The sequence below is a fragment of the Heterodontus francisci genome, chromosome 1 (assembly GCF_036365525.1).
Source record: "Heterodontus francisci isolate sHetFra1 chromosome 1, sHetFra1.hap1, whole genome shotgun sequence".
Lineage (NCBI taxonomy): Eukaryota > Metazoa > Chordata > Chondrichthyes > Heterodontiformes > Heterodontidae > Heterodontus > Heterodontus francisci.
Genome location: NC_090371.1, coordinates 127,256,793 through 127,277,409, shown reverse-complemented (window position 1 = coordinate 127,277,409; position 20,617 = coordinate 127,256,793). Strand labels below are relative to the sequence as shown.

The 20,617-nt window shown below is 44.5% G+C and overlaps 1 protein-coding gene across 6 annotated transcripts in view; it reads right to left on the bottom strand.

Moving 5' to 3' along the window:
- tec (tec protein tyrosine kinase) overlaps window positions 1-20,617 on the bottom strand; it is a 220,643-nt gene that overhangs the window by 90,669 nt on the left and 109,357 nt on the right. For all 6 annotated transcript variants that reach the window (XM_068035798.1, XM_068035818.1, XM_068035846.1 and 3 more), the window contains 2 exons: window positions 11,401-11,482; window positions 6,684-6,812 (listed from right to left, as the gene is read on the bottom strand). In XM_068035798.1, coding sequence (XP_067891899.1) covers window positions 6,684-6,812; window positions 11,401-11,482 — 211 coding nt within the window. The remainder of the gene's footprint in view (window positions 1-6,683; window positions 6,813-11,400; window positions 11,483-20,617) is intronic.

Genomic DNA, 20,617 nt, shown 5'->3' with positions numbered 1-20,617 from the left:
TCGGGGGGCAGAGAGGGGGTGGAAGGGGGGGAGAGACGGTGCGGGGGGCAGAAAGGGGGGGGCAGAATGGTTGGGCAGAGAGGTGGGGCAGAATGGTTGGGCAGAGGGGTGGAGAGGTGGGGAACAGAGAGGGAGGCAGAAAGGGGGGAGGGGCAGAGTGGAGGGCAGTGGGGGCAGAGCTGTGGGGAGCAGAGGTGGGGCAGAGAGGTGGGGCAGAGAGGGGGGACAGAGAGGGGGGACAGAGAGGGGGGACAGAGAGGGGGGACAGAGAGGGAGGGCTGAGGGGGGGCTGGAAAGAGGGGGCTAGAGAGGGGGCTTAGAGAGGGGGTTAGAGTGGGGGGGTTAGGGGAGTTAGAGAGGGGGTTTAGAGAGGGGGAGTTAGAGAGGGGGAGTTAGAGAGGGGGGTTAGAGAGGGGGGTTAGAGAGGGGGGTTAGAGAGGGGGGTTAGAGAGGGGGGGCTAGAGGGGGGGTTAGACAGGGGCGAAAGAGAGGGGTGCAGAGAGGGGGCAGAGAGGTGGGAGCAGAGGGGGCAGAGATGGAGGACGGGGGGACAGCGGGGGCAGAGTGTGGGGTAGAGACGGTGGGGCAGACGGCGTTTGAGTGGGGGGTTCAGAGTAGAGGGGAGGGGGGCAGAGGGGCAGAAAGTGGGGGTGGGGGGGCAGAGAGGTGGGGGTCAGGGGGGAAGAGAAGGGGGCAGAGAGGGGGACAGGGGAGAGGGCAGAGAGCAGGAGGCAGAGCAGGGGAGGCAGAAAGGGGGGTGCAGAGAGGGGAGCGGGGGGATGCAGAGAAAGAGGGGGGCGGACTGCAGAGAAAGGAGGCGGGACCGCAAAGAAAAGGGGGGACTGCAGAGAAGGAGGGGACCGCAGAGAAAGAGGGGGACGCTGAGAAGGAGTGGGACGCTGAGAAGGAGTGGGACGCTGAGAAGGAGTGGGACGCTGAGAAGGAGGGGGATGCAGAGAAGGAGGGGAGAGAGACAGATACAGAGCGAGAGAGGAGGGAGAGGGAGCAATCACGATCACTCCTGACAGATGGATATCTATCCGGAACACTCCGGCTCACTACAGCAAGTGTGCAGATAAACACTGACTACCTGTACAAGCAAAATAATGCCAGATATCTCACTAAATCAGTATCCAACATAGTGACGAGAAAGTAAGTCAATAAATTAATCTTCTCATTTAAAACTTCTTCACAAAAATGCACATTAGTTGTTCATTTTGATTAATAGTAAGATAACCATAGAAACATAGAAAATAGGAGCAGGAGTGGGCCAGTCGGCCCTTCGGGCCTGCTCCACCATTCAAAAAGGATCATGACTGGGTCTAATTCAGTACCCTATTCCCGCTTTTTCCCCAAATCCTTTGACCTCTTTGGCATTAATATATCTATCCCCTTCTTGAATATATTTAATGGTTTGGCCTCCACTGCCTTCTGCGGTAGAGAATTCTACAGGTTCACCACCCTCTGAGTGAAGAAATTTCTCCTCATCTTGGTTCTAAATGGCATACCCCATATCCTGAGACTCTGATCCCTGGTTCTGGACTCCCCAGTCATCGGGAACATCCTCCCTGCATCTAGCCTGTCTAGTCCTGTTAGAATTTTATAGATTTCTAGGAGATCCCGTCTCATTCTTCCAAACTGTGGTGAATATAGGCCTAGTTGACCCAATCTCTCCTCATACATCAATCCTGCCATCCCAGGAATCAGCCTAGTACATCTTCTTTACACTCCCTCCATGGCAAGAACATCCTTCCTCAGATAAGGAGACCAAAACTGCACACAATACTCCAGATGTGGTCTCACCAAGGCCTTGTATAACTGTAGTAAGACATTCTTGCTCCTGTACTTAAATCCTCTTGCAATGAAGGCCAACATACCATTCGTCTTCCTAATTGCTTGCTGCACCTGAATGCGTGCTTTCAGCGACTGGTGTACAAGGACACCCAGGTCTTGTTGCACCTCCCCCTTTCCTAATCTATCACCATTCAGATAATAATCTGCCTTTCTGTTTTTACAACCAAAGTGGATAACCTCACATTTATCCATGTTATACTGCATCTGCCATGCATTTGCCCACTCACCCAACTAGTCCAAATCACATTGGAGCCTCTTTGCATCCTCCTCACAGCTCACTTTCCCCCCCAGCTTAGCAACGTCAAATTAAATTTTAATGCCTTTATCTTACCAAAATTGTCTCACCAACCCACTATGTAAAACAAAAATTGTAATATGGCCCCCCACATGAAAAGGTTGGACACCCCTGCTTTACAGAAATTGGGCGGCGATATGTGACACAGACATCAGGCTTGCCCTGCTTAGGATTCTTCAATGGCCGCTGCATCCTAAGCAGTCACCGCTAACTAAACCCGAGTTCTTGTGCAGGATTGGTCCCCTAACTCCACAATCTTAACAATTTCTGCCCTCTACCCATCCTCCAACCTTGCTCTTGGGACTTACCATCCTGACTTTGAGCTACATTGCTGTTGCTTCACTGTCGCTGGGTCAAATTTCTGGAGCTCCCTTCCTAACAGCACAGTGGGTGTAACTACACCCCAAGGGCTGCAGCAGGTTAAGAAGGCAGTTCACCACCACCTTCTGAAGGGCAATTAGGGATGGGCAATAAATGCTGGCCTTGCCAGCTACACCCACATCCCATGAACGGATATAAAAAAACCTACCTTTGAGCTGCTGCCAGCGAGGCAACTGCTCGATATTCTTCTAAATAAATGCATGAGCAGGTGCTGGCAGCTTGCACAACATTGTTTAATGAGGCCCGAGGGCCAATTTCAGGCCGACCTTGGGCCTCCTGGTTGGGACATGTTCTGCCAGCGTGGCACTAATTCTGTGCCCAGTAAAAGACACAGACAGATTGTGGTTAAACTTACAACATAATGAAAAATCATTAGCTGAATCCCTAATTAGTTGAATCCTAATGGGGATTGCAGGTTTGCAATTACCCAATGGTATAAAAATACATTGTAAATATTCTATGAATGGTTTTATTCAATATATCACCCACCATCAAATATAACTCAGTGCCTAATCAGTTAGAAACCCATTGGATGTACACAAATAAAATTATAAAATATTATGAATTTCTGAATAAGAAGCAGTTTAAACAACATATGAAATTTATAAAATACCAATACAACTTCCTTAATTTAAAAAGTCATTGGGGACTCCATAGTTAGGGGAACAGATAGGAGGTTCTGTGGGAACGAGAGAGACTCACGGTTGGTGTGTTGCCTCCCAGGTGCCAGGGTTCGTGATGTCTCGGATAGTGTTTTTGGGATCCTTAAGGGGGAGGGGGAGCAGCCCCAAGTCGTGGTCCATATAGGCACCAACGACATAGGTAGGAAGAGAGATAGGGATTTAAGGCAGAAATTCAGGGAGCTAGGGTGGAAGCTTAGAGCAAGAACAAACAGAGTTGTTATCTCTGGGTTGTTGCCCGTGCCACGTGCTAGCGAAGCGAGGAATAGGGAGAGAGAGGAGTTGAACACGTGGCTGCAGGGATGGTGCAGGAGGGAGGGTTTTGGTTTCCTGGATAATTGGGGCTCTTTCTGGGGTAGGTGGGACCTCTACAAACAGGATGGTCTTCACCTGAACCAGAGGGGTACCAATATCCTGGGGAAGAGATTTGCTGGTGCTCTTCGGGGGGATTTAAACTAATTCAGCAGGGGGATGGGAACCTAAATTGTAGTTCCAGTGTACAGGATGTTGAGAGTAGTGAGGTCAGGGATAAGGTTACAAGGACGCAAGAGGGCACTGGCAAGCAAGAACTTGGTTTAAAGTGTGTCTACTTCAACGCCAGGAGCATCCGGAATAAGGTGGGTGAGCTTGCAGCATGGGTTGGTACCTGGGATCTCGATGTTGTGGCCATTTCGGAGACATGGGTAGAGCAGGGACAGGAATGGATGTTGCAGGTTCCGGGATTTAGATGTTTCAGTAAGAACAGAGAAGATGGTAAAAGAGGGGGGGATGTGGCATTGTTAATCAAGGAGAGTATTACAGCGGCAGAAAGGACGTTTGAGGACTCGTCTACTGAGGTAGTATGGGCCGAGGTTAGAAACAGGAGAGGAGAGGTCACCCTGTTGGGAGTTTTCTATAGACCTCCGAATAGTTCCAGAGATGTAGAGGAAAGGATAGCGAAGATGATTCTCGACAGGAGCAAGAGTAACAGGGTAGTTGTTATGGGAGACTTTTAACTTTCCAAATATTGACTGGAAATACTATAGTTCGAATACTTTAGATGGGTCAGTTTTTGTCCAGTGTGTGCAGGAGGGTTTTCTGACACAGTATGTAGACAGGCCAACCAGGGGCGATGCCACATTGGATTTGGTACTGGGTAATGAACCCGGCCAGGTGTTAGATTTAGATGTAGGTGAGCACTTTGGTGATAGTGATCACAATTCGGTTAGGTTTACCTTAGCGATGGGCAGGGACAGGTATATACCGCAGGGCAAGAATTATAGCTGGGGGAAAGGAAATTATGATGCGATTAGGCAAGATTTAGGATGCGTAGGATGGGGAAGGAAACTGCAGGGGATGGGCACAATCGAAATGTGGAGCTTATTCAAGGAGCAGCTACTGCGTGTCCTTGATAAGTATGTACCTGTCAGGCAGGGAGGAAGTTGTCGAGCGAGGGAGCCATGGTTTACTAAAGAAGTTGAAGCGCTTGTCAAGAGGAAGAAGGCGGCTTACGTTAGGATGAGACGTGAAGGCTCAGTTAGGGCGCTTGAGAGTTACAAGCTAGCCAGGAAGGATCTAAAGGGAGAGCTTAGAAGAGCAAGGAGAGGACACGAGAAGTCATTGGCGGATAGGATCAAGGAAAACCCTAAGGCTTTCTATAGGTATATCAGGAATAAAAGAATGACTAGAGTTAGATTAGGGCCAATCAAGGATAGTAGTGGGAAGTTGTGTGTGGAATCAGAGGAGATAGGGGAAGTGTTAAATGAATATTTTTCGTCAGTATTTACAGTGGAGAAAGAAAATGTTGTCGAGGAGAATACTGAGATACAGACTACTAGGCTAGATGGGATTGAGGTTCACAAGGAGGAGGTGTTAGCAATTTTGGAAAGTGTGAAAATAGATAAGTCCCCTGGGCCAGATGGGAGTTATCCTCGGATTCTCTGGGAAGTCAGGGAGGAGATTGCAGAGCCTTTGTCCTTGATCTTTATGTCGTCATCGTCGACAGGAATAGTGCCAGAAGACTGGAGGATAGCAAATGTTGTCCCCTTGTTCAAGAAGGGGAGTAGAGACAGTCCTGGTAATTATAGACCTGTGAGCCTTACTTCGGTTGTGGGTAAAATGTTGGAAAAGGCTATAAGAGATAGGATTTATAATCATCTTGAAAAGAATAAGTTCATTAGCGATAGTCAGCACGGTTTTGTGAAGGGTAGGTCGTGCCTCACAAACCTTATTGAGTTTTTTGAGAAGGTGACCAAACAGGTGGATGAGGGTAAAGCCGTGGATGTGGTGTATATGGATTTCAGTAAGGCGTTTGATAAGGTTCCCCACGGTAGGCTATTGCAGAAAATACGGAAGTATGGGATTGAAGGTGATTTAGTGCTTTGGATCAGAAATTGGCTAGCTGAAAGAAGACAGAGGGTGGTGGTTGATGGCAAATGTTCATCCTGGAGTTTAGTTACTAGTGGTGTACCGCAAGGATCTGTTTTGGGTCCACTGCTGTTTGTCATTTTTTAAATGACCTGGATGAGGGTGTAGAAGGGTGGGTTAGTAAATTTGCGGATGACACGAAGGTCGGTGGAGTTGTGGATAGTGCCGAAGGATGTTGTCGGTTACAGAGGGACATAGATAGGCTGCAGAGCTGGGCTGAGAGATGGCAAATGGAGTTTAATGAGGAAAAGTGTGAGGTGATTCACTTTGGAAGGAGTAACAGGAATGCAGAGTACTGGGCTAATGGGAAGATTCTTGGTAGTGTAGATGAGCAGAGAGATCTTGGTGTCCAGGTACATAAATCCCTGAAAGTTGCCACCCAGGTTAATAGGGCTGTTAAGAAGGCATATGGTGTGTTAGCTTTTATTAGTAGGGGGATCGAGTTTCGGAGCCACGAGGTCATGCTGCAGCTGTACAAAACTCTGGTGCGGCCGCACCTGGAGTATTGCGTGCAGTTCTGGTCACCGCATTATAGGAAGGATGTGGAAGCTTTGGAAAGGGTGCAGAGGAGATTTACTAGGATGTTGCCTGGTATGGAGGGAAGGTCTTACGAGGAAAGGCTGAGGGACTTGAGGTTGTTTTCGTTAGAGAGAAGGAGGAGGAGAGGTGACTTAATAGAGACATATAAGATAATCAGAGGGTTAGATAGGGTGGATAGTGAGAGTCTTTTTCCTCGGATGGTGATGGCAAACACGAGGGGACATAGCTTTAAGTTGAGGGGTGATAGATATAGGACAGATGTCAGAGGTAGTTTCTTTACTCAGAGAGTAGTAGGGGCGTGGAACGCCCTGCCTGCAACAGTAGTAGACTCGCCAACTTTAAGGGCATTTAAGTGGTCATTGGATAGACATATGGATGAAAATGGAATAGTTTAGGTCAGATGGTTTCACAGGTCAGCGCAACATCGAGGGCCGAAGGGCCTGTACTGCGCTGTAATGTTCTATGTTCTATTTAAGTCTTTCCACTCAAACACTTACTTTGTTTGAATTAAGAAATGCAATACTTACTATCACCAATGAGGTTATATTCCTCACAGCCTGGAGCAAGTTTATCTGCTTGTCTACAGCATTGCCATGCTCCTTCTGCCCAGAATTGTGGATGATATTTTGGCATTATTGAGTCATTATTTCTTATTTCTATTTTAAAAAGAAAAAAGTATGAATTAACTTAAAAGAATGATGATCACTGACTTAATTACGAACTCAGTTGAGGAAAATAGCTTCTAATTTGAGCACAATCTAATCTTGTTAAGTCGAAAGTTCTACAATTTCGGAAGCAGACAGAATGTATGTTTAAAAGCCATTTATTTTCATTTATAAGTTGAAACTGAAGGCATAAAAATCTTTATTAAGTTACCAACTGAAGGAGCAAATTACACCAACATCTCTTTACTAAAGCTATTGTTTTTAATGATCTTTAGTTTATTGATTTTTAAAATATGTATAATTGTTTGAACAGTGATTGCTGATAACTTTATATTGGCATAGGTTCAAATGTAGGAAGCAGCTAAATTGATCAATGTCCATAGTCACAGAAGCATTTTGAGGTTGTAAGTAAATATATTAAGTTGGTTTAATCACACCATCTGGTTCAGTAAAAGCTCCTGATGTGCAGGTCTTGCACAGTTCAATGCAAACCAAAATTAAATTTGCCAGAATTTATTTAGGCTAGTGACAGAAAGGCCAGTAGGATGGAATCTTTATTGACACTCTCCACAGCAAACCTTTTAGGTTACAATTGGGTGCCTGAGACCAGCACATCAGGTACCAGAGCCACTGCTGTGGGGCTTTGCACTGATGATATCAGCACTGAAACTTAACAGAAGTAAACAGTATGCACCAAGAAAACACCATTAGACCCATCAAGTTTACTCCTTCCACAGACCATATATAATTAATTGCATCAAGACAATACTTAATCAAATTAATCTTCCCAGAAAAAGTTCTACAAAGGCTCTTATTGAACAAGCTACAACATAAAATAAAATAGAGTAAAAATGAAAATAGGTTCCTGAATCGTTCAGTGGTACTGAACTATAAACACAGAAGAAAAGTACCAGATTTCTTCCCTGGTTTACTGAGGTAAGTGTAGAGGTACTGTTATTGATTTCAGTGCCTGAGGCTAGCCATCCAACAACGTGCAGAAGGGGAAGAGGGATCACAACCCAACATCCCCGTTTTTCGTTGTTAGCTCACAGCCTCTTCTGAATGGTCATGTGGGAAACTTGTCTGTGGCAAGCATCAGGATTAGTTATGGTAACCCTGATGCGGCACAGTGGCACAGTGGTTAGCACCGCAGCCTCACAGCACCAGCGACCCGCGTTCAATTCTAGGTACTGCCTGTGTGGAGTTTGCAAGTTCTCCCTGTGTCTGCGTGGGTTTTTGCCGGGTGCTCCGGTTTCCTCCCACCACCAAAAGACTTGCAGGTTGATAGGTGAATTGGCCATTATAAATTGCCCCTAGTATAGGTAGGTGGTAGGGGAATATAGGGACAGGTGGGGATGTGGTAGGAATATAGGATTAGTATAAATGGGTGGTTGATGCTCGGCACAGACTCGGTGGGCCGAAGGGCCTGTTTCAGTGCTGTATCTCTAAATAAATTTTAAAAAAGATGCTTTCATGCATTTTGCTCCCTTCAGTGTTTCACTTCCCCTCTCCCAGTGTCACATGCTATTCTCAACCCAAGAGGGTTGACTGACGGACTACTCTAATGGTTTTACCTATTCCACAAACTTGATTGCTTGCATTTTCTAATGACAGCTAGAACAGATCAGCATGTATTAATTTTTTCTTCCTTGCAACAACTTATATTTATTTAATGTAATAAAATGTGCCAAGGCACTTTACAAGAGCATTATAAAATGAAATATGACACTGAGCCACATAAGATGACCAAAAGCTTGATCAAAGATGTAGGTTTTAAAAGGAGTGTCTTAAAGGAGGAAAGTGCGGTGAAGAGGTGGAAAGGTGTTTGGAGGGAATTCCAGAGCTTCGTGCCTCGGCAACTGAAGGTGTAGCCACAAATGGTGGAGCAATTAAAATCGGGGATGCACAAAATGCCAGAATTAGATGAGCACAGATATCTGAGAGAGTTGTGGGGCTGGATGAGATTACATAGATAGGGAGGAATGAAGCCATGGAGGGACCTGAAAACAAGGACCAGAATTTTAAAATCAACACATTGCTTGACCAGGAGCTAATGTAGGTATGCAAGCACAGGGGTGATAGGGAAATGGGACTTAGTGCGAGCTAAGACATGAGCAGCAGAATTTTGATGACCTTAAGTTTACGGGGCGTAGAATGTGAGAGACCAGCCAGGAATGCATTGGAATAGTTAAGTCTAGAAGTAACAAAGGCATGAATGGGGGTTTCAGCAGCAGATGAGCTGAAACAGGGGCGAAGTCAAGTGATATTACAGAGGTGGAAATAGGCAATCTTATTGATGGCATGACTAAGAGGTCGGAAGCTCATCTTGGAGTCAAATGTGATACCAGCGAACAGACTGGCTTAATCATAGAATGTTGCCAAGGAAAGGGATGGAGTCAGTAGCTAGGGAATGGAGTTTGGAGTGGGGACTGAAAACAATACCTTCAGTCTTCCAAACATTGAACTGGAGGAAACGTCTGTTCATCCAGTTCTGGATGTCAGGTAAGCAGTCTGATAATTTAGCAACAGCGGAGGATTCGAGAGAGGTGGTGGCGCGGTAGAACTGGGTATTGTTAGCATACATAAGAAAACTAATGCCATGCTTTCGGATGAGGTCACCAAGGGGCAGCATGTAGATGAGAAATAGTATGAGGCCAAGGATAGATCCTTGGGGGACACCACAAGTAACAGTATGGGAACAGGAAGAGAAGCCATTGCAGGTGATTCTCTAGTTACAATTAGATAGGTAGGAATGGGACCAGATGAGAGCAGTCCCACCTAGTTGGACAACAGTGGAGAGATGCTGGAGGAAGATGGTGTGGTCAACCATCTAAAAGGCTGCAGACAGGTCAAGAAGATGAGGAGGGAAAGATTACCTGTATCACAGTCACATAGGATGTCACTTGTGACTTTGATAAGAGCTGATTCAGGACCATAGCGGGGTGGAAACCTGATTGGAGGGATTCAAACATGGAGTTCTGGGAAAGATGGGAACAGATTTGGGAAGCGACAACACATTCAAGGACTTTGGATCGTAAAGGGGGATTGGAGATGAGACAGTGGTTTGTGGGGTCAATAGTTGGTTTTTTGAGGAGAGGGATGATGACGGCAGATTTAAAGAAGAGAGGTACAACACTTGAAGAGACAGAACTGCTTACAATATCAGCTAATGTGGAGACCAGGAGGGCAAGTTAGGTAGTCAGCAGTTTAGTGGGAATAGAATCAAGGGAGCAGGAAGTGGGTCTTGTAGACAAAATGAGCTCCGAGAGGACACGAGGGGAGATAGGAGAGAAACTAGACAAAGATGTGTGTTCAGGACAGGGGGGTGGAGCATTATGGAAAGTTTGGCCAGGTGGGCTTGTGGAAGGGAGGGAAGCGGCAGAGGCAGCTGATCGGATGGTCTTGATCTTAGTGACAAAGAAGTCCATGAGCTCCTCGTACTTATTGTTTAAGGTGAGGCTTTTCCTCAGCAAAGATGTTCCAAATACCTTTATCTACTTCCCCCAGATTACAAATTCAATGTGCAGTATGATAACCATTCAACCACTTGCCACTATGTACTAGTATTAAATATTCCAGCAGCTTCTGCCACAGAGCTACTTTCCAAACACAGACGTGCCATATTTCCAAAGTCAGCCATTTCAAGAATCTACTCTTCAACAAAAGGGTTAACTACATTTATTTTTCCAGTTTTATCGGATTCTGTTACTGGGCACAATAGAACCCTATTTGGACAGATAAGTAATTCAATCAGAGCCAACAAAGAAGCTGAAAATTTGAAGGAATTAAGAGGTAAACTGTATTCTGCCACAGCCAGAATGGAGAGCTCCATTTGGAGGCACTCAGGATTTTGGAATTTATCCTTACAATTTCATATGCTTTTTGACATTTTAAAATGAGCAAAATTTTATTATTTCCCGCCAATTTTATGGAGTTTCATCAAGCATGTTCTTCAATTTGAGATAAGCAGTGAGTCAGTCATCATTGCTGATTCAAGATCCTGGATCTTCCTGCCTAACAGCACTGTGGGTATATCATTGCCACACAGACTGCAGCACTTCAAGAAGCCACCTCCTTCTAAAGGGAAATCAGGGATGGGCAATAGATGCTGGCCTGGCATGGCCACGTAGCAACCCAGAGGTCTCCACACAAGTCAGCAGCTTTATTGTCCTATGCATGTTGTAGTGGTGATCTGCCCAAGGGCAGGTCCCCTGTTTGTTTCTCCATACTTCACGGTGCTGTGCTTTCCTCTTCAGTTGCTCATAAGAGTCTCACTTTTTTTTTAAACTTACATGAGAAATGAGCAATATGACCAGGGAAAAAGTACATGAGGTGGTTCCAGTTGCTTTCCTCTCGTGTGCTTTAAAGGAAACGTAAGTCCTTTTCCCAAAGGATACTCCATCTGTAAGCAGCCATTGTGTGCATGTGTAGCTCTGCAAAAAAATTTAAAAGGGCCACACACTTAAATAAATCACCCGCGCACCCACCAAAAAATTTCCTGGAACTTGTCAGTGATGTCCACATTCCATCAACAAATAAAAATATGAATTAGCAAAAGATTATTGCATATAATTCTTACCTTCTTTTAGCTTTTTCACCCATATGCTTCTGCTATCAGCGGTTGGAGCAAATACATACAAGGTATTACAATTGTATATAATCTGGAACAAAAAAACTGAAATTACAATAATGCAGGAGAACTTGAACCTTTTAGGAGGACAAAGGGACACATCAAATGGATAAAATAAAAGCAAAATACTGCGGATGCTGGAAATCTGAAATAAAAACAAGAAATGCTGGAAATACTCAGCAGGTCTGGCAGCATCTGTGGAGAGAGAAGCAGAGTTAACGTTTCAGGTCAGTGACCTTTCATCAGATGGATACCTAGTATTCTTGTAAAATGATGTGGAAAGGGGCAACTGCTTTAGTCCTCTGGGTGTATTAATGACAACTTTAATATCCCAATGAACTATCCACCATTGTTACTAGACTGTATAACAGTACTGTTTAACTTTTTGTCCATTTTCCACTCTGTTCTATGCTGAATTAGCTGTTGTCAGCTAAGGTAGTGAGAGGGGCACTATTAGTCTCAGCACTCCAGCCCTCTGATGGGAGTGGAATGTTTGAAGGTCAGGTGACTAGGAGTTCAATCAGCTGATTCTCCCTCTTCCATGTGGTGAATAATCTGCTGACATACGCACTGAAGTTTCACCAACGAATAATAAAGACTCGGGCAAGGCACCAGAGAGTAATTGGAAGATCTACCCCAATAAGAATTCAACACCTTCATAAAAGAAACGGGGGTAGAAAGAAAAAAGAACGGGCAGAGAAAAAACACAGCAGGGGCAAGGTTTTTTAAAAAAAGAAAAATAAACAGCTCCAAATTGACTTGAGAAGATAGCAAACATACTGACAGCAAATAATCCAAATGCGATCATAGCTCACAGTTCTATGACCATTATGATCAGTAAGTTCGCAGATGACACGAAAATTGGTGGTGTCGTAAAAAGTGAGGAGGAAAGCATTAGGGTACAGGAGGATATAGTTGGGCTGGTAAGATGGGCAGAGCAGTGTCAGATGGAATTTAATCCTGAAAAGTGTGAGGTGATGCATTTTGGGAGGACTAACAAGGCAAAGGAATATACAATGGATGGTAGGACCCTAGGAAGTACAGAGGGTCATAGATCACTGAAGGCAGCATAGGTAGATAAGGTGGTTAGGAAGGCACATGGGATACCTGCCTTTATTCGCTGACGCATAGAACATAAGAATAGGGAGGTTATGATGGAGCTGTATAAAACGCTAGTTAGGCCACAGCTGGTGTACTGTGTACAGTTCTGGTCACCACACTATAGGAAGGATGTGATTGCACTGAAGAGGGTGCAGAGGGGATTCACCAGGATGTTGCCTGGTCTAGAGCATTTCAGCTATGAAGAGAGACTGGATAGACTAGGGTGGTTTTCCTTAGAGAAGAGAAGTCTGAGGAGGGAACCTGGTTGAGGTATACAAAATTATGAGGGGCATTGATAGGATAGATAGGAAAAAACCTTTTCCCTTAGCAGAGGGGTCAATGACGAGGGGGCATAGATTTAAGGTCAGCAGCAGGAAGGAGGTTTAGAGGGGAGTTGAGGAAAAAAAATTTCATCCAGAGGGTGGTTGGAATCTGGAACACACTGCCTGAAGAGGTGGTAGTGGCAGGAGCTCTCACAACAGTTAAGAAGTATTTAGATGAGCATTTGAAACGCCATAGCATACAAGGCTACGGGTCAAGTGTGGGAAAATGGGATTAGATTGGATGGGTGCTTCATGGTCGGCACAGACGCATTGGGCCGAAGGGCCTGTTTCTGTGCTGTATAACTCTATGACTCTATTACTCTGCTGTGCTAAGCTATTTTAAAGGAAGCTTTGAAATTTGTACAGGCCTCATGCACACATTCACTGTCACTGGGTAAAATCATCCAATAACTAGGCACAAAAATAAAATATATCAAAAATAATTCTAAATATAAGCAAAGGACAGGTTAGGATTTTCACCTCTATTTTGAAAATAGATTGGCAATAAAATTCACAAAGGCTCTCCTGACAATGCACAGCATGCACCGAGCAATCGCCGCATCATCAGCGCACCCGAACCTGTGCCAGCTTGCCAGCATAAATTGGTGCATGTGCGCACTGACTGCACCACGTAATGATGTCAGACGTAATGACATCCAAGCATTGCCTCACCCCTCAATGGTCATGATAGCCATCACTGCCTCCAGCCCCCACCCCCCAATAGTACCCCGCTCCCTCCCATCACCTCAATCGCTGCTTTCTCTTCCCTGATCCCTCCCATGACCGCTGCTTCTCTTCCCAGCTTAACTGCCACTTTCTCTTCTCCACTCCCTCCTGCGATCACACTTCAATCACCAAACTCAGTTTTCTGTTCCTGTGATCGCCGCTTCTCCTCGCCGTTCCACCCCGTTTTTCCCGACTGCTCAGTGCTCCATCCCTGCTATGCCACTCACCCCCCACCCCCCCTTGTCCTCGCTCCCCACCTCGCTGCCTGGAGAAGCAGAAGTGGGTGGAGATGGAGGCGGAGGATGGGGGGGCGGGTGGAGGGGTGGGAGTGGCAGGGTGAGGAGCAAGCGGCAAGGGGGTGGGGGAAGCAGAGAAGTGGGGATGGAGTGGCGAGCAATTGGGAGCGACAGGAGGGAATGGCGAAGAGAAGCGTGATTGCGGGAGGGAGCGGGAAACTGCGGCGATTGAGGCAGTGATTGTGAGAGGGAGCAGATTACTGTTGGTGGAGATGGAGGCAGCGATTGAGAGGGGTTCAATTGATTGGGTTCAATTAGCTTTTTTTGTGTCAAGTTGAGCAGTGCCATCTTTATTGCTGGCAGCTGCCTGAGATGTCGCAGGCAGTGACGTTTCAGTCGACGAGGTCACATTTGCACATGTAACAGTACTTCACCAGCTAAGTGGTTGTGTTGTCAGCAAATGCAGCCTAAAATTCAACCTCAATGGGGAAACAAAATAGGCAGTGACAGATCAAGCACCCATTGTATACTCTTCCCCACTGAAATCAATGCATCAAAAGAACCATTGCATCTCTTACATATGTCACGAAAATGTGCTTTATGTCGAATGATGACTTTTAATCTATCGGCTGGAAACCCAAATTGAATTTTTTTTTAAAACAGACTAAAGGTGACTCGATGTCTGCAGCTAAAGATGGTTACCCCAATTTGCATCACTGTCCATTCCACATTCTAATACATTGAGATGGAGACAGCATGTCTGCAAAGACCCATCAAGGACAATGACCTGGGGAATCTAAGTGAATCTCATATCCTGTTCCCATTATCAAGGCATCAAGGCCATCACCTGGGTTATTCAAATGGTAGAGACGAACCATTCAACCTAATCACTTGAACAATGGGAACCTAGCTATGAGAAGGGGATTCCTAGACATGGACTAATTAAGTTGCAAGAGGGAATACACTTGTAACGACCATGCTTGAATCACTGATGGTCATGTGACAGGCCCACCCTTCATGTGCTTATGCTTCTGTTTTCTCTGCAATAAGGAGACAAGCAACTAGACGCTGACGAGAGAAGACCTGAGTGGGGTCCCTCCTTCCTTTCTCTCTCTCCAACCCATCTTGCAAGCTTTGAACCCTATTTGCTGAGTATGACCACCCAGGGATGCCCCTGCTGCTGACAGAGACTCCTTAAAGGAAATCAACCCTGCACTGCTGTCTCCAGGAGAACAGCCAAATCAGCCATCCACATCTTCAAATCAGAAGCCTCAAAAACACCAAAGGAAAGTCACGTGACCACCAAATTCAGCCTGAAGCCAGCCAAGGTACCAACCTCCCAAGACCGTATACCCCTTTTATTTCTCCGGTCTCTAATTTGACCAATCTGTCCTCCCCCCTCACTCTGTAATCTATTTGTGTGTGTGTGTGAACTTCGAGTGTGTGTGCGTGCATGAGTGCGCGAGAGAGAGAAAAAGTCAGAGTGTATCTTATTATTTTACTTAGATTAGTTTAAGTAAAATAAAGCTAACCTCATTCTTTGTTAAACTCAAGGAAACCTGTCCGATTGGTGCTTTTATGATCACAGCACATAAAGAATTAAACACCACTGATTTGGCAAGTATATCACTTTTCAAAAAATTAGTAAACTTGTTGCGGTCAAACAAGGAGAGGGAAAAGAGGGAATTCATTCGATCTCTCCTGATCGTAAACATAGGACATAAACTAGTCAGAACCAATACTTGGCTCATCACTTTCCTAAAAGATATAAACAGCTAAGAAATATTTTTGAGGAAACAAACATAGATTTAAAAAAAAAATCAACAGATAAAATAGTAGGAGGAAATATTTAAATTGGTAATCCAAAGTGTTCAGGAGAAATATATCCCTCTTAAAAACAAGAACAAACTAGCTAATATTGAAAAGCCATTGTCATGAAGATCCCACCTGCCAAGAATGAGGCATATTAATTTCATCATAAGAACATGAATTTTAAACTATTGCTGGAATGAAGAAATGACTTATTTAAAGAGATCAGCAGTGGCTGGAAAACATTTGCATACTAAGAGATAGTGCCTGGAGACAATAGAATGGCTCCCTGATCCAATTAACCCAAATGGATTTTGATCACCAGACATTGAATGTGTAAGAAAGCCAGCATTCCAGGGTGTCTGCTAAGATGGAGAATCCAGAAACACAAGAGTTTGTTAAAACAGCTAGTCACATGACTAACCTGCTGGCCCAGGTTTTGTTTGAACTGTTCACAGCACAGTTTGCGTTAGATTGCAACTGAATTTGGAAGAACAGAACCTCTCTCCTGGCTAGCTCTCTCTGTCTCTCTTTCTCTCTCACGAATCTCCGGATCCACTAAAGTCACTTAAACTTCAAGACAGAAAAGGCTCCTACATCGAAACAAGTTCTAAAGCGTGCACTGGGCCCCAATGAAACGGCAAGACTTACCGGCAATCGAAGACACGACATCGAACTCAAAGGACCATAAATAAATCCCAGCTATTGCCTCAAACTTTTCCCCTTTATTCTTTTTACTTTTCTGTCCCTATCTGTGTGTGTTTATGGCATATGCATGCTAGCGTGGTCACATCACGTATTCGTAGTCGTTAACCAAATTAGAGTTTAAGATTAATAAACTTCCACCTTTCTTGTTTAAATCTAAGAAAACCTGTCTGGTTGATTTCTTTGCCTTACAATTGGAGAGCAGTAAACAAGGATTCACTGAGGAGGAGCTAAAAAGTGTTTTTAAAATTAAACCCTGTTACGGTTAAACCAGGCAACAACGGCTGAGAGGGAATCCCTAGACCTTTTTCTCACCTGGTCGTAACACCACAGATAAATAGACAGACAAGAGTAAAATTGAAAGTAACGAAAAAGACAAAAAATTAGTACATTGACAATAAAGGTTTGGGTGACCAAAGTGAATACAAAGAGGTTAGAAAGAAGTCAAAAAGCAATTCGGAAAACAGAGTAGAACTATGAAATTAAATTATCAAAGAATATAACAAGAAATAGTAAATCAAAACCAAAGTAAAAACAGAATAAGGATATGACCACTATGGGATGCACAAGCTAAAATCACAGGTAATGACTGTGAAATGGCATAAATATTGATTAGTTATTTTGCCTCAGTTTTTACCAGGGAGACTAACAAGGCAGCCATGATATTAGAAGAGAAGCTCAAAAAATATATAAAGACAATGAACAAAAAAAGATGGGAGATAATAGATTAAACTAATCAAACATAGAGAAAATAAAACCCTTAGTCCAGATGTTTTGTATCCACACATATGAAAAACAAGTAGAGGAGAGATAGCACAGGTACTATTACAAATATATTTTTAAAAATTATCAGAAAAAGGAACAGTGTCAAAGGACTGGCAGGCAGCTAATGCTATTCCTAAATTTAAAAACAAGTCCCAGGAGCTATCGACCAATTAGCTTAACGTCAGTGGTTGGAAAGGTAGTGGAACCTTCACTCATAAATGTAATAGATAAAAATCTAGAAACAGAAAATTTAGGAAAGAGTATCAGCACGGATTTCAAAGTGGGAAGTCATGCTTGACCAATCTTACTGAATGCTTTGAAGAAGTAACAAAAAGAGTGGACAAGGGTAATGCATTACATGTGTCATGCTAGGCCCCCAACTGCCAAGAATGAGGCACATTAATTTTGTCATGAACATTGATTTTAAACTGTTACTGGAGTGAAGAAAGGACTTGTTAAACAGATCAGCCGTGACTGAAAACGACATTTGCATATTAACAGACAGTGATTGGAAGGACAAAGGACCATTCCCTGACACATTCAACCCACAATGGACCTTGACCACCAGGTATTGTGTGTAAGAGGAGCATTCCAGAGACTGCTAAGGTGATAGAATCCAAGACATGGTCAGACTAGTTAGTCACATGACTAACGTGCTTGGCAACCTGTTTTTTTCTGAATTGTACAAATAGTTTGAACTCAAAGTCTTTTTGAACAAGGTGTCAGATCAGAAGGAATGGGGTCAGAGGGAAGTGAAGGGGAAGAAGGATCTGGAGGGGCATTAGTCCCCATCAACTGCTGGAGCTTGCATTCCTTACCACCTGAAAGGAAGAAAAAAAGTTTTTTGTTAATGCGTCGGATAAGACGAAGGATGAAATGAAACTGCGCAGTAGAACAGCTTCGAGATAAGGTGAGGTCGTGCTTCTGGAGAGAGAGGTCCAGTGTGTAGCACTGAGTGTGGATCTCAGGATGCTCCGAGGAACTTTGTATTTCTCACAGATACCTGTAATCCTGGGTGAAATCAAAACTTGAAGGGTGAAACTGCAGTTGGAATCCATGTGAAATGTCAGAGCGAGAGACAGTCACTGAGGAAGGAGATGTGGCTGTGAAAACGAGTTTTGGTAGACACTTTATCAAACACCAGAAGGGAAATAGAAAGCAATGAAGGTGAACAAGGTAAAAGGGACAAACAAAAATCCCATCTGAGAGAAAAGCAGAACTTCTTCAAGGTAGGCATTCCTGGAAGAGAAGTGGCAGTGAATTAAACACTAAAATAAAAGCAAACTCCTGCAGATACTGGAAATCTGCAATAAAAACAAGAAATGCTGTAAATACTCAGCAGGTCTGGCAGCATCCATGGAGAGAGAAGCAGACTTAACGTTTGGGTCACTGACCTGAAATGTTAACTCTGCTTCTCTCTCCACAGCTGCTGCCAGACCTGCTGAGTATTTACAGCATTTCTTGTTTTTATTTCAGAATTCCAGCATCTGCAGTATTTTGCTTTTATGAACTCAAAGTCTGTTTGCTCCTGAACTAAGATCTTTCCTGTCTGCTCCCATCTCTATCTCACAAGCCACTGAATCAACTGAAGACACATGAACCCCAAGAGAGAAAAGTCTCATACAGCAAACATGGTGTAAGAAGAATACTGGGCCCCAACGAAAAGCAAGATCTACCTACAATCAAAGACTCTACAGTGAGCTCAAAGAACCGTAACAAAAACTCTTCAGATATTGCCTCAAACTTTTCCACTTTATTTTTCTTCTGTTCTTTTCTGTCTCTATTTGCATGTGTGTATTGCGTATGCATGCTAGCGTTGGCGCGTCGTGTATCTGTAGGCATCAACCGTATTAGAGTTTAAGTTCAAGTTTAATAAATTTAAACTTTTCTTCTTTAAAGCTATGAAAGCCTGTTTGTACTGGTTTCTTTGTCTTCTAATTGGAAAGCGGTTAACAAGGATTCACCAAGGGGGAGCTAAAAACACGGTGTGTTTAAAATTAAACGCTGTTGCAGTAAGACCAAGTGAAGGCGGAAAGGGAATCCTAGACCTCTTTCTCACCTGGCCTTATTTGTTCATAGGATGTGGGTGTCGCTGGCTATGCCAGCATTTATTGCCCATCCCTAATTTCCCTTCAGAAGGTGGTGGTGAGCTTCCTTCTTGAACCACTGCAGTCCATGTGGGATTGGTACACCCACAGTGCTGTTAGAAAGGGAATTCCAGGATTTTGAACCAGCAACATTGAAGGAACGGTGATATAGTTCCAAGTCAGGATGGTGTGTAGCCTGGAGGGGAACTTGCAAGTGGTGATGTTCCCATGCATCGCTGCCCTTGCCCTTCTAGGTGGAAGAGGTCATGGATTTGGAAGGTGCTGTCTAAGGAGCCTTGGTGCATTGCTGCAGTACATCTTGTAGATGGTACACACTGCTGCCACTGTTCGTCGGTGGTGGAGGGAGTGAATGTTTGTAGATGGGGTGCCAATCAAGAAGGCTGCTTTGTTCTGGATGGTGTCAAGCTTCTTGAGTGTTGTTGGAGCTGCACCCATTTAGGCAAGTGGAGAGTATTCCATCAAACTCCTAACTTGTGCCTTGCAGATGGTGGACAGGCTTTGGGGAGTCAGGAGGCGAGTAACTCGCCGCAGGATTCCTCGCCTCTGACCTGCTCTTGTAGCCACGGTATTTATATGGCTACTCCAGTTCAGTTTCTGGTCAATGGTAACCCACAGGATGTTAATAGTGGGGATTCGGTGATCGTAATGCCATGGAATGTCAAGGGGAAATGGTTAGATTCTCTCTTGTTGGAGATAGTCATTGCCTGGCACTTGTGTCGCGCAAATGTTACTTGCCACTTATCAGTCCAAGCCTGGATTTTGTCCAGGTCTTGCTGCATTTCTACATGGACTACTTCAGTATTTGAGGAGTCGCGAATGGTGCTGAACATTGTACAATCATCAGCAAACATCCCCACTTCTGACCTTATGATTGAAGGAAGGTTATTAATGAAGCAGCTGAAGATGGTTGGGCCCAGGAACTCCTGCAGTGATGTCCTGGAGCTCAGAAGATTGACCTCCAACAACCACAACCATCTTCCTTTGCGCTAGCTATGACTCCAACCAGCGGAGGGGTTTCCCCGATTCCCATTGAGTTCAGTTTTGCTAAGGCTCCTTGAAGCCATACTCGGTCAAATACTGCCTTGATGTCAAGGGCAGTCACTCTCACCTCACCTCTTGAGTTCAGCTCTTTTGTCCATGTTTGAACCAAGGCTTTAATGAGATCAGGAGCTGAGTGGCCCTGGCGGAGCCCAAACTGAGCGTCACTGAGCAGGTTATTGCTAAGCAAGTGCCGCTTGATAGCACTGTTGACAACACCTTCCATCACTTTACTGATGATTGAGAGTAGACTGATGGGGCGGTAATTGGCCAGGTTGGACTTGTCCTGCTTTTTGTGTACAGGACATAGCTGGGAAATTTTCCACATTGCCAGGTAGATGCCAGTGTTGTAGCT